General features: G+C 37.1%; 1 protein-coding gene across 2 annotated transcripts in view; it reads right to left on the reverse strand.

Annotated features, from left to right (window-relative positions):
* PKP2 (plakophilin 2) overlaps window positions 1-16,706 on the reverse strand; it is a gene marked incomplete at its 5' end in the record, with an annotated part of 86,579 nt that overhangs the window by 29,529 nt on the left and 40,344 nt on the right. For both annotated transcript variants that reach the window (XM_082665859.1, XM_082665858.1), the window contains 2 exons: window positions 8,560-8,737; window positions 15,453-15,660. In XM_082665859.1, the coding sequence (XP_082521985.1) occupies window positions 8,560-8,737; window positions 15,453-15,660 (386 nt within the window). The remainder of the gene's footprint in view (window positions 1-8,559; window positions 8,738-15,452; window positions 15,661-16,706) is intronic.

Here is a 16,706-nt window from a genome sequence, read left to right on the forward strand (position 1 = left end):
ATCCTCCCCACACTACTAACTTTGCTTACAGAAGAAAATTATTAACTCCTTAACATGATTTATAAGGCCCCCTCAGTCTGGCTTTAGCTAATGTTTCCAACTTCTGTTTGATTACTTTCCATCACAAATTTGATACCTTGCCAGACATGATTATCCACCTAATTCCTAATGGATTTTCATTTGCTCATTCGTTCATTACTCATTTCACTCAAATACTTTATACTTGCTTACTATATGTCAGAAACCTTGCTATGTGCTAGGAATTAGAGATTAGAAAAATGCATAGGCTTAGCTCTTAGAGTTCACAATCTAATAAAAATGGTATGTAAACAACTTCCCATAAAAATAGTAATGTAATACAAAGTCTGTACAGAGGTGACTTACCTGTAAAAAGTCCTGTTTGAATTCTTATAAACAAGTAATGGCTTTTGCCTGAGGCAGGAAAATGTTTTACAGAAAAGATTAACTTTGCTATTATATGACTAGGAGATTAAGTAATCAGTAGGCAGATAATAGAAAATGTTTACCAGGCAGTAAAATTGAATAAAGCCTTGGCTATATGAAATTACCTATAATATCTAAGGAAAGCAAGTACTTTGTAGCTTGCTTGTACTTTGGGATATGTTTGCAGGAAAATGGGAAGTAAGATTGTAAAGAAGGTTGTGGATAGACTGAGAAAGGTTGCATATGCTGTAACTGAGGAAGGTGTCTTCTATTTTTGTTTTGTTTGTCCACCAAGTGTTCCCCTCCCTCTTGCTACTTTAACAGACCTTGTTGCTATTGTTGCCATGAAGCAAGTATCTGATCCAGGTCTGGTCAATCTAGGGGAACAGAGGCTCAAACGATACACAGCTTTCAGAAGCAGAGTCAGGGTTAAACCTTCCAGGAGATTGACATTTAAAGAAAGAAGTGCACTTTTTCTGCTGGGTGGCTAAGCAAGGGCTGCCTGTGATTTAGGGATCTGCTACGTGGAGAAGGCTTGTTTGCATTTTTAGAGAATGAGCCCAGTAGTCTTCAAAGAAGACGAGTAAGCAGAGATGAGATATACAGGCATACTTCGTTTTATTGTGCTTTGCTTTATTGAGCTTTACAGACATTGCATTTTTTTTTTAACAAATTGAAGGTTTGTGGCAACCCTGTGTTGTTAGATGATGGTTAGCATTTTTTGTAATAAAGCATTTTTAAATTAAGGTATGTATATTGATTTCTTTAAGACATAATGCCATTGCACACTTAATAGACTGTTGCATAATGTAAACATACTTAAATAAGCACTGGAAAACCGAAAAGATCGTGTGACTTGCTTCATTGCAATATTCACTTTATTGCGGTGGTTTAGAACTGAATCCATAATATCTCTGAGGTATGCCTGTAAATAGGAGACTGAGTTCTAGAGATGCTGAATTTACGTCCCAGTCCTTGAGGCCATGGTTCCTGATGCACTTCTTTCACTTCCACAAGTGCCCGTCAACATCTCAGCCACATGAGCCACTTGATTTAAGGAACTTTGAATTGTGTATCTGCCATTTTCAATTGAAAGAGTCCTGAGTCTGTCATGCTAAGAACTCTGTCGCACATGGTAAGGCAATGGGAGCGACAGAAAAATTTTAAGATGCAAAATGTTTTTAAATGAATCAAAATGTTTTAATGAATCAAAAATACATTAAAGAGTGGTTCCAAGTGGGTGGAGTACTAGGAGGATGTGGAATTCGAGTCTCCACACAACTAGGGCACTTACCAGGCACTGGTGGGGGACCATGGACAGCTAAGGGTACAGGAGGAACTCCCAGCGATTGGTTGTTAATTATAGTTTTATTTTTCCTAATATATTTTTTAATCTTTCTAATTTTATTTTGTTTTTTATTCTTTGATATTGTACTGCTCCTTTTTTTCTTTCTTTTTCTTTTTTTTTTTAACCACACCACAAAGCTTGTGGGATCTTGGTTTCCAGGCCAGAGGTTGGGTCTGAGCTCATGTGGTGGGAACTCCGAATCCAAACTGCTGGACTAACAGAGAACCTCAGACCCCAGGGAATATCAATTGGAGTGAGGCCTCCTGGAGGTCCTCATCTCAGCACCAAGACCCAGCTCTATCCAACTGCCTGCAAACTCCAGTGCTGGATGGCTGAGGCCAAACAACCAGTAAGACAGGAACACAGAACCACCCATCAAAAAAAAAAAAAGAAAGGGCAAAAAAAATATCTTACAGATGAAGGAGCAAGGTAAAAACCTACAAGACCAAAAAAAAAATGAAGACGAAATAGGCAACCTACCTGAAAAAGAATTCAGAGTAATGGTAGCAAACATGAACCAAAATCTCGGAAACAGAATGGAGAAAAAACAAAAAACATTTAACAAGCACCTAGAAGAACTAAAGAGCAAACAAACAGTGATGAACAACACAATTACTGAATTAAAAAGACTCTAGAAGGCATTGATAGCAGAATAACTGAGGTAGAAGAACAGATAGGTGAGCTGGAAGACAAAATGGTGGAAATACTGCCAGGGAGCAGAATAAAGAAAAAAGAATGAAAAGAATTGAGGACAGTCTCAGAGACCTCTGGGACAATATTAACCATACCAACATTCAAATTATAGGGGTCCCAGAAGAAGAAGAGAAAAAGAAAGGGTATGAGAAAATATTTGAAGAGATTATAGTCAAAAACTTCCCTAAAATGGGAAAGGAAATAGTCAATCAGGTCCAGGAAGCACAGAGAGCACCATACAGGATAAACCCAAAGAGAAACACACCGAGACACATATTAATCAAGCTATCAAAAATTAAATACAAAGAAAAATATTAAAAGCACAAGGGAAAAACAACAAATAACATACAAGGGAATCCCCATAAGGTTAACAGCTGCTTTCAGCAGAAACTCTGTAAGCCAGAAGGGAGTGGCAGGACATATTTAAAATGATGAAAGGGAAAAACCTACAACCAAGAGTACTCTACCCAGCAAGGATCTCATTCATATTTGAGAGAGAAATCCAAAGCTTTACAGACAAGTAATAGCTAAGAGAATTCAGCACCACCAAACCAGCTTTACAACAAATGCTAAAGGAACTTCTCTAGGCAGGAAACACAAGAGAAGGAAAAGACCTACAACAATAAACCCAAAACAATTAAGAAAATGGGAGTAGGAACATACATATCGATAATTACCTTAAATGTAAATAGAGTAAATGCTCCAACCAAAAGACACAGACTGGCTGAATGGATACAAAAACAAGACCGATATATATGCTATCTACAAGAGACCCACTTCAAACCTAGGGACACATACAGACTGAAAGTGAGGGGATGGAAAAAGATATTCCATGCAAATGGAAATCAAAAGAAAGCTGGACTAGCAATTCTCATATCAGACAAAGTAGACAATAAAATAAAGACTATTACAAGAGACAAAGGACACTACGTAATGATCAAGGGATCAGTCAAGAAGAAGATATAACAATTGTAAATATTTATGCACCCAACATAGGAGCACCTCAGTACATAAAGCAAATGCTAACAGCAATAAAAGGGGAAATCCACAGTAACACAAAAATAGTAGAGGACTTTAACACCCCACTTTCACCAATGGACAGATCATCCAAAATGAAAATAAATGACGAAACACACGCTTTAAATGACACATTAAACAAAATGGACTTAATTGACATTTATAGGACATTCCATCCAAAAACAAGAGAATACACTTTCTTCTCAAGTGCTCATGGAACATCCTCCAGGATAGATCATATCTTGGGTCACAAATCAAGTCTTGGTTAATTTAAGAAAATTGAAATCATTATCAAGTATCTTTTTCAACCACAATGCTATGAGACTAGATATCAATTACAGGAAAAAAACTGTAAAAAATACAAACACATGGAGGCTAAACAATATATTATTAAATAACCAAGAGATCACTGAAGAAATCAAAGAGGAAATCAAAAAATACCTAGAAACAAGTAACAATGAAAACACGATGACCCCAAACCTATGGGATGCAGCAAAAGCAGTTCTAAGAGGGAAGTTTATAGCAATACAATCGTACCTTAAGAAACAAGAAACATCTCAAATAAACAACCTAACCTTACACGTAAAGCAATTAGAGAAAGAAGAACAAAAAACCACCAAAGTTAGCAGAAGGAAAGAAATCATAAAGATCAGATCAGAAATAAATGAAAAAGAAATGAAGGAAACATAGCAAAGACCAATAAAACTAAAAGCTAGTTCTTTGAGAAAATAAACAAAATTGATAAACCACTAGCCAGACTCATCAATAAAAAAACAGAGAAGACTCAAATCAACAGAATTAGAAATAAAAAAGGAGAAGTAACAACTGACACTGCAGAAATACAAAGGATCATGTGAGATTTCTATAAGCAACTATATGCCAATAAAATGGACAACCTAGAAGAAATGGATAAATTCTTAGAAAAGCACAACCTTCTGAGACTGAATCAGGAAGAAATAGAAAATATAAACAGACCAATCATAAGCACTGAAATTGAAACTGTGATTAAAAATCTTCCAACAAACAAAGTCCAGGAGCAGATGGCTTCACAAGCGAATTCTATCAAACATCTACACAAGAGCTAACACCTATCCTTCTCAAACTCTTTCAAAATATAGAAGAGGGAGGAGCACGCCCAAACTCATTCTACGAGGCCACCATCACCCTGATACCAAAACGATACAAAGATGTCACAAAAAAAGAAAACTACAGGCCAATATATCTGATGAACACAGATGCAAAAATCCTCAACGAAATACTAGCAAACAGAATCCAACAGCACATTAAAAGGATCATACACCATGATCAAGTGGGGTTTATCCCAGGAATGCAAGGATTCTTCAGTATATGCAAATCAATCAATGTGATACACTGTATTAACAAACTGAGGAATAAAAACCATATGATCATCTCAATAGATGCAGAAAAAGCTTTCAACAAAATTCAACATCTATTTATGATAAAAACCCTTCAGAAAGGGCCTAGCGGGAATTTACCTCAACATACTAAAGGCCATATATGACAAACCCACAGTCAATGTCGTCCTCAATGGTGAAAACTGAAACCGTTTCCTCTAGGATCAGGAACAAGACAAGGTTGCCTACTCTCACCACTACTATTCAATACAGTTGTGGAAGTTTTAGCCACAGCAATCAGAGAAGAAACAGAAATAAAAGGAATCCAAATTGGAAAAGATGAAGTAAAGCTGTCACTGTTTTCAGATGACATACTATACATAGAGAATCCTAAAGATGCTACCAGAAAACTACTAGAGCTAATCAATGAATTTGGTAGAGTAGCAGGATACAAAATTAATGCACAGAAATCTCTGGCATTCCTATACACTAATGATGAAAAATCTGAAAGAGAAATTAAGGAAACACTCCCATTTACCACTGCAACAAAGAGAATAAAATATCTAGGAATAAACCTACCTAAGGAGACAAAAGACCTGTATGCAGAAAACTATAAGACACTGATAAAAGACATTAAAGATGATACAGATGGAGAGATATATCATGTTCTTTGATTGGAAGAAACAATATTGTGAAAATGACTATACTACCCAAAGCAATCTACAGATTCAATGCAATCCCTATCAAACTACCAATGGCATTTTTCACAGAACTAGAAATAAAGATTTCAGAATATGTATGGAAACACAAAAGACCTCAAATAGCCAAAGCAATCTTGAAGAAAAACGGAGCTGGAGGAATCAGGCTCCCAGACTTCAGACTATACTACAAAGCTACAGTAATCAAGACAGTATGGTACTGGCACAAAAACAGAAATATAGATCAATGGAACAGGATAGAAAGCCCAGAGATAAACCCACACACATACGGTCACCTTATCTTTGATAAAGGAGGCAAGAATATATCATGGAGAAAAGACAGCCTCTTCAATACGTGGTGCTGGGAAAACTGGACAGCTACATTGAAAGAATGAAATTAGAACACTTCCTAACACCATACACTAAAATAAACTGAAAATGGATTAAAGACCTAAATGTAAGCCCAGACACTATCAAACTCTTAGAGGAAAACATAGGCAGAACACTCTATGACATAAATCACAGCAAGATCCTTTTTGATCAACCTCCTAGAGAAATGGAATTAAAAACCAAACTAAACAAATGGGACCTAATGAAACTTAAAAGCTTTTGCACAGCAAAGGAAACCATAAACAGGACCAAAAGACAACCCTCAGAATGGGAGAAAATATTTGGAAACAAAGCAACTGACAAAGGATTAATCTCCAAAGTATACAAGCAGCTTTGCAGCTCAATATCAAAAAAACAAACAACCCAATCCAAAAATGGGCAGAAGACCTAAACAGACATTTCTCCAAAGAAGATAAACAGATTGCCAACAAACACATGAAAAGATGCTCAACATCACTAATCATTAGAGAAAAGCAAATCAAAACTACGATGTGGTATCACCTCACACTGGTCAGAATGGCCATGATCAGAAAATCTACAAACAATAAACACTGGAGAGGGTGTGGAGAAAAGGGAACCTTCTTGCACTGTTGGTGGGAATGTAAATTGATATAGCCACTACAGAGAACAGTATGGAGGTTCCTTAAAAAACTAAAAGTAGAACTACCATATGACCCAGCAATCTCACTACTGGGCATATGCCCTGAGAAAACCATCATTCAAAAAGAGTCATGTACTACAATGTTCACTGCAGCACTATTTACAATACCCAGGACATGGAAGCAACCTAAGTGTCCATCGACAGATTAATGGATAAAGAAGATGTGGCACATATATACAATGGACTATTACTCAGCCATAAAAAGAAAGGAAATTGAGTTATTTGTAGTGAGGTGGATGGATCTAGAGTCTGTCATACAGTGTGAAGTAAGTCAGAAAAAGAAAAGCAAATACCATATGCTAACACATACATATGGAATCTAAAAAAAAAAACGGTTCTGATGAACCTAGGGGCAGGACAGGAATAAAGACACAGATGTAGAGAATGGACTTGAGGACACGGGGAGGGGGAAGGGTAAGCTGGGATGAAGTGAGAGAGTAACATTGACATATATACACTACCAAATGTAAAACAGATAGCTGGTGGGAAGCAGCCGCATAGCACAGGGAGATCAGCTCGGTGCTCTGCGACCAGCTAGAGGGGTGGGATAAGGAGGGTGGGAAGGAGACGCAAGAGGGAGGGGATATGGGGATATACATATGCATATAGCTGATTCACTTTGTTATACAGCAGAAACTAACAACATTGTAAAGCAATTATACTCCAATAAAGACGTTAAAAAAAAAAGAAAAGCAGTTCTAGTGGACTGTATAGCAAATAAATTTCAAGGGATACTACCTAGAGAATTTCTGTCTACTGAAATAGCCCACCAAAGCCCAGCTCATTTGGCACCTCTGATCCCACTCAGCTGGCATGAATGGTCCTTTTGTTCTACATCCCTGCAGCACTTCACTTGTTCCTGACACGTGTTCCTGAAACTTCTGATTTAGTAGGTCTGGGGTGAAAGCTGAGAATTCTAATAAGTTCCAGGTAATATACATGCTACTAGTCCAGGGGCCACGCTTTGAGAATCACTGCTGTAACATATTTCATTGCATTCTAGTTTATTTGCTTATCTGCATCCCCTGCTAGATTAAAGGTCAGTTAAGAATTTTCTTATTCATCTTTGTAAAACTCTCAGTGGCTAATGTAATTCTTTATAAAAAACTGGCATTTGATATGCATTACTGTGTGATTAACTGTGGAGATAAGATAAACATCTTACCATAATAAATTCCCTCTGTTATCATCCAAACAGATTCCCTCAAGAAGTGAACTGTGAAACTAGAGAAAAGATCAGAAGGCAGAATATGACCCAACTTATTCTGGGCTGCCTATTTTTGATTGCATATCTATCTGGTTTCTTTTAATCCTTGGACATAAAGGACAATGATTATTTTCAAATATATATAAGAAAGCTTGAGAGGCACGCTTCTACAAAAGTTGAGACTAACGTTTCTTCCTCTTGCATGTGTTTCTATTTCCTCTTGGTTTAGCTGGCATCTGACAGCCCAGGGGAGAAAACAGTTCTAGCATTTTTTCATCCCAATATTTAGAAATGCTGATCAAACTAACGTTTTTTGTAAGCTATTCTTGTGGCAAGACATTCTATCCTTTCAGGCTTTGTTGCCTATTTAAAAACTGCAGGTTCAAAACTATTTTTTTAATCATGTCATTAAATTATATTTTTGTGAACTAAAAATACAGCATGGAGCCTGGCTTAAATCCTGTGAGACAGGAAAGGCCAGTGTGCCTGGACTTCTAGGTGTTCGGACTGGATTTCTAGTTTCTTTATTGGAAGACATGCTCTCTCTCATGAGCTAATGTGGGTAGCTTCTGGAATCAAACATGTCTGGAAAAAATACTCTTTCTACATTGTGCTTCTAGTATTTAGAGTGATGTTTATAATTTTTACCATATCTCCAGGTAATTGGGTAGAGTTTTAGACAGATCTGGATGCAATATTTAAAGTGTACAGAGAAAAGGTTGAGGGCGGTTGTAGAGTGGTATTACCTTAGGCATCCTGTGACATTGTAGAATATATCAAAATCGAGCAAACCATTTGCTTTGGGGTAGTCTCCTTCTGGCCACCCCGAAAAGGGGATGATGATATTCTCAGTCAGGGTAAGCAAGGCTTCTGTTACCATGAGATTCTTCAGTCTGTCATTAGAGGACAAATTCCACAGCAAACCTAGAAAAGCAAAGAGTACCATCAAGACAGTGCAGGGTTGGGTCAAAACGACTGCTGAAAAGATCAGTTAAGACTGTCACCCCTAGAGTTATGGCTACTTATAAAAGGAAAAACAAAAAAACAAGGTAGGGGGAGACAGCCCTTTTCCCAAGGGAAAGAACCTGTTTAGACCTCATTAGATGGCAATGGAAGTTGTTCCATAAGAAAAATTAAAATATATATATATATATATATATGTATACTAGTGGTGAGACAATGGAATATTACTCAGCCATAAAAAGAAACGAAATTGAGTTATTTGTAGTGAGGTGGATGGATCTAGAGTCTGTCATACAGAGTGAAGTAAGTCAGAAAGAGAAAAACAAATACCGTACGCTAACACATATATATGGAATCTAAAAAGAAAAAAATGGTCATGAAGAACCTACGGGCAAGATGGGAATAGAGACACAAACCTCCTAGAGAATGGACTTGAGGACACGGGGAGGAGGAAGGGTAAGCTGGGACGAAGTGAGAGAGTAGCACTGACATATACACTACCAAAAGTAAAATAGATAGCTAGTGGGAAGCAGCCGCATAGCACAGGGAGATCAGCTCAGTGCTTTGTGACCACCTAGAGGGGTGGGATAGGGAGGGTGGGAAGGAGGGAGACGCAAGAGGGAAGAGATATGGGGACATATGTATATGTATAACTGATTCACTTTGTTGTAAAGCAGAAACTAACACACCATTGTAAAGTAACTATACTCCAATAAAGATGTTTTATATATATATATATATATGTATACACACACATATACATACAGAGAGAGAGAGAGGGAGAAAGAGAACTTACAATGTAAAACTATACATGTTTAATCAAGAACATAAATGAATGCCAAAAATCCTTATTGCTGTTTCTCTTAAATGACCCTACCACAAAGCTGACCTCATTAGTATAAATTCTAGGCTCACCAACAGGAAAGCTTGAAATGATCCTGTTGTAATTAAGAGTTTAGCATTTTAAAAGTCATAGTTTTCTCCCTTAGATACATACATATCTAAGGACATCTCTGCCTGCCTACTGCTCCCCACTGCCTGCAACTCCCACTTGACATCTGCCTTCCAATAATAGCGGGAAGAGCCTCTAGAATGCTTTTGCCTATGCCTGTCAACAGCAGGCTTCTCAACATCCCCAATTAATATTTATTAACTCCTACCCAATGGCAGACTTTATGTCCTGCCAGAATTTATGCTGGCTCTACCTCATCTACTTCTTATATTACAGTTTGGCAGAGAAGGAGAGACAAGAGCATTTTATATACCTGCCAACTTGCATGGCCTAAGCATTGGTCTAAGACTGGTACCACATTTACTCACTTAACTTTCCTATTCCTCTTGAATCCCCTCCACCCCCAATTAAAAAGAAAGGCCATATAAGCCAACTCAGGAAGAAATTAAGATAACAGGATACTGTATTTCCCAGGGCATTTGTGAGACAGGGACTGAAGCTGGGTACTGAGAGAGAATACAAAGTGGCATATACACTTAGGATTTGTTTTTCTCACAAATTTGGTGCTTAAATACCTCTGATTCAGTGGAAGGACTATACCCTTATTGCTTGCTATTCCAGTGACTCCCAGCAGGTGTCAAGTTGCTTTGCCATCATTCATTCTTCAGTAAGTTACTCTAACTCGCTATCATCCAGGAAAGGAGAAACAGAGAGGGGACAGAAAGAGAAGAGATCTTCATTTTCTTCCTATTTATGCCCCCACCGCCCAGTCAGTTAAATCTTACCTCTTAAATTTACTGCTTCATCTGCATGAAGGACAGAGGAGGCACAGATATACAGGACAGTCCACTTTATGAAAAAAGCAAACATGGTGGTCTTGCCAGAATTACATGGAGATATCACCTCCCTTGATATTAATGACGGAAATAATAGTCTGTATGGTTAAAGCTTAGTAGTTAATCAACCATACTTTTATTTGGCCCATCAGTTAGAACACTCTAGGCCTAATGTAGTCTTTTGGGCTTAAACAGTTTACTTTGTGTACAAGTAACTAATTTTTTAAATAACCAAATTTCCACCATAGCTTACATCTAGCTGCCATTAGACAGAGCAATGCTGGGTCTAGTGCTTCGTGAGGACTAGAATTCTGGCTGATGAAGGTCTTTTCCTGATCAAACTGGCATTTGGGGTTAGTCATGAGCAGTGTCCCTCCACCACAGGTTTTGCAACACAATGACTTCATGGGTCACACCTCATCTTAAGAGGCCCTGGAGAGGGACAGACAGAATAAAACTCCAAAAACTCCTAAGGTGGTTGAAAACAATTGAAAGGGAGGTCTGACGTTGAGTTTTGGTTACTAAGCTATAAAAGAAAGCTAAAGATAAGAAAGAAAAGAAAAAAACAAGCTTCCTCTTCTAAATAAGCAAACAAATTAACAGTCTCTGCCTGTCAGAGGCTTAAAAATGTGAAGCATAATGATATTTCCTCTCTTTAAAAAGGACCACACAGAGCACTCAAAGGAAAAGTACACCTTACAATAAAAACCAGAGAGGATTAGTTTGAATAAAGGGAGTGGAATTTTCCTCCAACAGTCAATGTCCTTTGTAGCTTGTCATGCTGTATTATTTCTACAGAAGTATAAGGTTTGGGGAGTTTTAGTATAATTTTTGAATTTTTAATGTAGGATATTGTACAGAAATGTCATGCTTGCCAAATTTCTTTATGGTACAAGGCTAAGGAAGAGCTTAAATGTTCACTAGAGATTCGGGATTGTACTTATACACACACACCCTCACACACATACATACAAAATCAATAAATCAATGACCAATTACAAATTGGGAAAATGTGCATGCTGATATAGGACAAAGGGTTAAATATCATTAGTATACAGAGTTCTTATAAATCATTAAAAATTAAATTACTAGTAGAAAAATTAACCCAAAGCTAAAAGAGTCTAATATACATAGGAATGCAGGCTCTCTAGTAACTAAAGAAATGCAAATTCAACAACTACATATTATTTTCTGTGGCTATAGAAGACAAAACCAGACCAATGAGCAGAAATTCTGAGGATGGAGATTTTGGCTCAGTGAAAGTATAAACTTCTAAGACAGCTTTGAAGAAAACAGAAAGATCTGCTTATAAGATCCAGCACTATCACTGGAGCCAATAAAAAAAATGAGCTCATCCTTTATCAAAATATCGACAAGGGGGTTTAATCTTAAAACTAGAGTGTTTGAAGAGACTAGCAGTCACCAGATGAGCCCAGTGACAAATTAGAATCACATATTCCTGGGCCACACCACAAACTTACTAAGCCTGACTCCCAGGATGAATTCCAGGAATTTATACTTTAAATATGATTCCAATTTCTCTCATTGGGAAATTAATGGTTTAGATGACACTAAATAGATGTCCCTTTCAATGATTAGATTCTATATTCCCCGATACTGTATTATATTTAGGGTTTGGATTTTCATTTGTTTCACCTTTAACTTCCGGTCAATTTAATCATAGTGCCTAAATTTCTATTATTATAGTTCTCTGTTGTAGCTGTTCTGTCCATAATTTTCTATCACTAAGCTCTCATTCTAGCCAAAAAGAAGGGGAACTGGATTCTGGTAAGGGATATACTTTGAATAATTAGCAATTATAAGAAAGATAATGATAACTGCATTATCTAGGAACTTATTGCCAATTGATATCTACAAAATGCAGCTACCTAGTAAAGGGATTTAATAGATATTGAAACCCATGTTTTATTAATATTGCTCTTTAGGACTGGAAATATAGTTATTTAACTAAATCTGTATAATGTTTAGTAGCAAAACTTGTAAATTTTATGATTAAATCTTCAAGGAGGAGCAGGAGGAGGAGAAGTGGTTCTTTTTAAACTTGTTTTTCAAAATTATCACAGAGCAGGAGGAATACGTTTTTGCAATTTCCCTTGCATGGACATACTCCTCCTTTCACCTAACTTCTGTTAAGTCTTACCTGGAATATCACATTATAGCAAAGGCCATTTATTCAAAACTATAAATAAACTCAAGGTACCTTACTGCACCATTACAAATGCAGAATAAAATAATTATACATTTAAAGAACGTGCGTAATGATTTTTTCTTTTTTTGCAGAAGCAGAGTGGTGGACAGACTGGGAATGTGCAATACTGAATCATAGAGGCCAGGCACAAGGTTACTGCAAGAGTAGACCAGAGAGATGAAGAGGGTTTGAATCAAGGCAGTGGCAAGAGGAGAGAGAGGAAGGGCCAAAAAGGAGCAAGGGAGAGCTCTCTGATCCAAGATCTCAAAGACAAAGCCCCTTCCTAAAGAAGTGTAAAAATGAGTCACTCTTTGCCCCCAAAACAGTAGGTGGGAGCCACTTTGATACAGCAAAACACCCAGATAATACTGGGTTCAAATCTGGCCTTGTTCTTTGCTAGCTGTGCAACCTTGGGCAACTCAACCCCCTGAGCCTCACACTGGTCATATGTAAACAGTCAATAATACCATACCTTATGGAGCTGTCAGGAAGAACAGAGATAAAAAATGGAAAGCCCAAGCTTATGACTAGCATGTAATAGAGGCTCAATAAAAAGATGTTTACAAAATAGACAAGAAAAGATTCACATATATGGTTACTCGCTTTGCGGTTTTTTTTTTTTTTAATTGGGGTATAGTTGTTTTACAATGCTGTGTTAGTTTCTACTGTGTCATTTTGTGTTTCTAAACAAAGATATAAACATGTCTAAATTAGTCAACAATTTATTTTTGAGGCCCAAAAAGCACTTATTTAGCACTTCCATTAATAGAGCTAAAGGAAGTTATTTAGTAGGATTTGTATCAAACATTCAACTATCAACTCAATTCAATTAATATGTAATGAACACTTTCTGGTAGGGATGTTTAGCTTATACTAGAAATCCTGGGAACTGCACAATCAAACTCCATTTGTCACCTCAGTAGATTATCTGAAGAAGACAGTGGTTTCTGTGGCATCAATACCACAGAACATTCTCTGTCCTTAGCTTCCTTCTTCCTACACAAGAGAAGAGGAAGTTCATAAACAATGGATTCCTTGACACAGAGCCACACATCCTCCCAACATTTCTGGCTACCACACACCCTAACCTCGATCACTCTATTACCCAAGTTTCCTGTGAACGACCAGCAGCTTCTTTGCTTTGCTAGTGATTTTCACTTTGCTGGGAATAACTTTCATTCTCCTTCAAAACGCTAGTCCAAAGCCTAAATCTCTTTTAAGGTCCACAGTGAAATATATCTCCTCATGAAGTCTTTTCTGAGTGTAAAACAGAATAATCTGTTTGATTCTCTTTCGTGGTTCATAACTGTTTTTTAATAAAGAAAATGTTAGGTTCTAAACATGAGGTTTGGTTGCTATTTTTTTGTTTTTGTTTTTTTTTAATGCCAACCATCACATAATTGTTCACGTTTTAGTAGATGGAAAATAAAATTCACAACCTCTCTAGACTGTGATTCACCCTGGTTGGTACTTGAAGGCTGCCCTCTAAATGTTGGCTGAATGAATGAATGAATGAATAAGTGATATCACTCTTAATTTCTGTAGGTGTTTTAATATAAGTCATGGATATGAAAGGAAATCTCTCATGGGACATGACAGCATGCTGGCAGAAGGGTAGTACGGTGCAACCCTTCATATAGTTTTATAAAATTAAAATATATTGAGATAGAAAAATGTGATATTTTGAGATATAAATGGATAGAGAGGATATAATGACAACATTTTTATAGAAAAAAAGAATACTGTTGTATAATAAAGGATGGCAAAAGTGCAACATATATTCAGTTCAACTTAAACAATATTTATGGAGTACTTCTTTTAAATAAGTATGAAGACTGTCAACTATTATCATTAAAAAAACTTTTATATGATATATTAGAAAGGGTTAAGTTCTTTGGACCTTAGTTTCGTCATCCGTAAAACTGAGATTTAGTAGCCAATAATACCTAAAAATACCCCAAAACCTAAGGTTTGTGTGAGAATAAATTAAAAATGTCTATTACCTGGGACACTGAAGATACTTAAAAGTTTCCCCAAGGCAATACTACTGATGATTACACTCAGTAATGTTTCTTGCACTCTGTAATGTGTTCATGGAGCTTTAGCCGAGAGCTGATGAACCATTTTCATTTCATTTTCAATGAACTATCTTCTCTTCTATCATACGTACTATTCATTTAAATGAAACTAGTCCTCCTTTCTCCATGCTTCAAGAATTACCAAAACCGTTAGTTTAGTTCTATCTGATTATTTTAGTTTTCCAATCCATGCACAGAAGGGAGATATTTATTTTTCCAAATCAGTATTTGAGTAGAAATATAAAATGGAGAACTGAAAAACATATCCAGTCATGCTTTTTTCTTTTTTGGGGGTGTAGAGGGACAGGTAAGCTAGGAAGCTCGTATTGAGAGAGGTCCAGGTGATGGAAGCTGCATAGAACTTCTAACTAAAAATATTAACCAAAAGCCTCAGAATCATTTCCACTTCAGAAAAAAGGAATTCAAACTTGACTTGAATCTGGGGTCTAAGCTAGCAGTAATAATGTTCCTTGAAAGCCCTCTCAGATAACAATGAGCCCATCAATCATTTGTTCCAGGAAACCTCAGAAAAAACAGATGATATTAACACATCTGGCTGGGGTGCACTGTGCTACCCCCTGTAATAGTCAGTAAGCACTACCTGTTATTTGTTTCTTAGTCTCCAAGTCTCTGGTTTGCTTCAGCACCTGGAGCAGCCGAGGTACTCCACTGAGTTCAGCTACCTCCAATTTGTTGTCATTATCTTCAAACACCAAGTTTCTCAAGGCCCCACACACAGCTCGCTGGATATCTTCATTCTGAATTTTGAGGAGCTGTAGAAGCTTGGGGATGCCATGAAGCTGGTTAACCTGGGGAAGAAGGAGATGCATATTTCAGATATTTATTAATTTTGATGTGGCATTAAAAATCTTCAATGTAATATGAATGAACAGATGAAGTTCACTGACTTTGTTGATAACTCCCACCAATCAATGTGTGGCACAACCTGGGACTCCAGTGTACAATATACCCCTGCTCTAAGGCAGTATCTCTCATCAAGGAGCTTAGAATAAATCTGCGAAATTAAGACTGAAACCTATGAAAAAATTAAAGGGCAAAGTTAAGTGATAAAGGGTTGAATAAGTGATAAGTGGATAGAAAGAGTTGAATAATAAAAGCCTTAATCATAATGAAGATGAAGAGAACTGGGAATCAGAGGAATAAAGTTTTATGGAAGAATATTATATTACACGAATTTTTTCCAGGACAGAACTATACAGTCAAAATAATATTTTATTTATTTTTGGCTGGATTGGGTCTTGGTTGCTGCGCATGGGCTTTCTCTAGTTGCAGCAAGCAGGGGCTATTCTTCGTTGCAGTGCGTGAGCTTCCCATTGTGGTGGCTTCTCTTGTTGCAGAGCATAGGCTCTAGGCACGCGGGCTTCAGTAGTTGCAGCACGTGGGCTCAGTAGTTGTGGCTCGTGGGCTCTAGAGTGCAGGCTCAGTAATTATGGCGCACGGATTTAGTTGCTCCATGGCATGTAGGATCTTCCCGGACCAGGGCTCGAACCCGTGTCCCCTGCATTGGCAGGCGGATTCTTAACCACTGCGCCACCAGGGAAGTCCTATACAGTCAATATAAATAATAGAAATCACTCCCATCAGCAGTAGAAATAAAAATTCATTTACCATGGCAACTGCAGTAGCAATGCAAAACTAACCTTAAATGCAAGCTATTTTTTTTTAATCAAGGTATAAATGACATATAACATTATATTAGTTTCAGGTGCAGAACATAATGATTCGATATCTGTACATGTTGTAAAATGATAATCATAAGTCTATTTAACATCCATCACCACACATAGTTAATTTTTTTTGTGGTAAGAACTCTTAAGATCTATTCTCTTAGAAA

This window comes from Grampus griseus (assembly GCF_964374135.1).
Source record: "Grampus griseus genome assembly, chromosome: 11".
In the NCBI taxonomy this organism is placed as follows: Eukaryota; Metazoa; Chordata; class Mammalia; order Artiodactyla; family Delphinidae; genus Grampus; species Grampus griseus.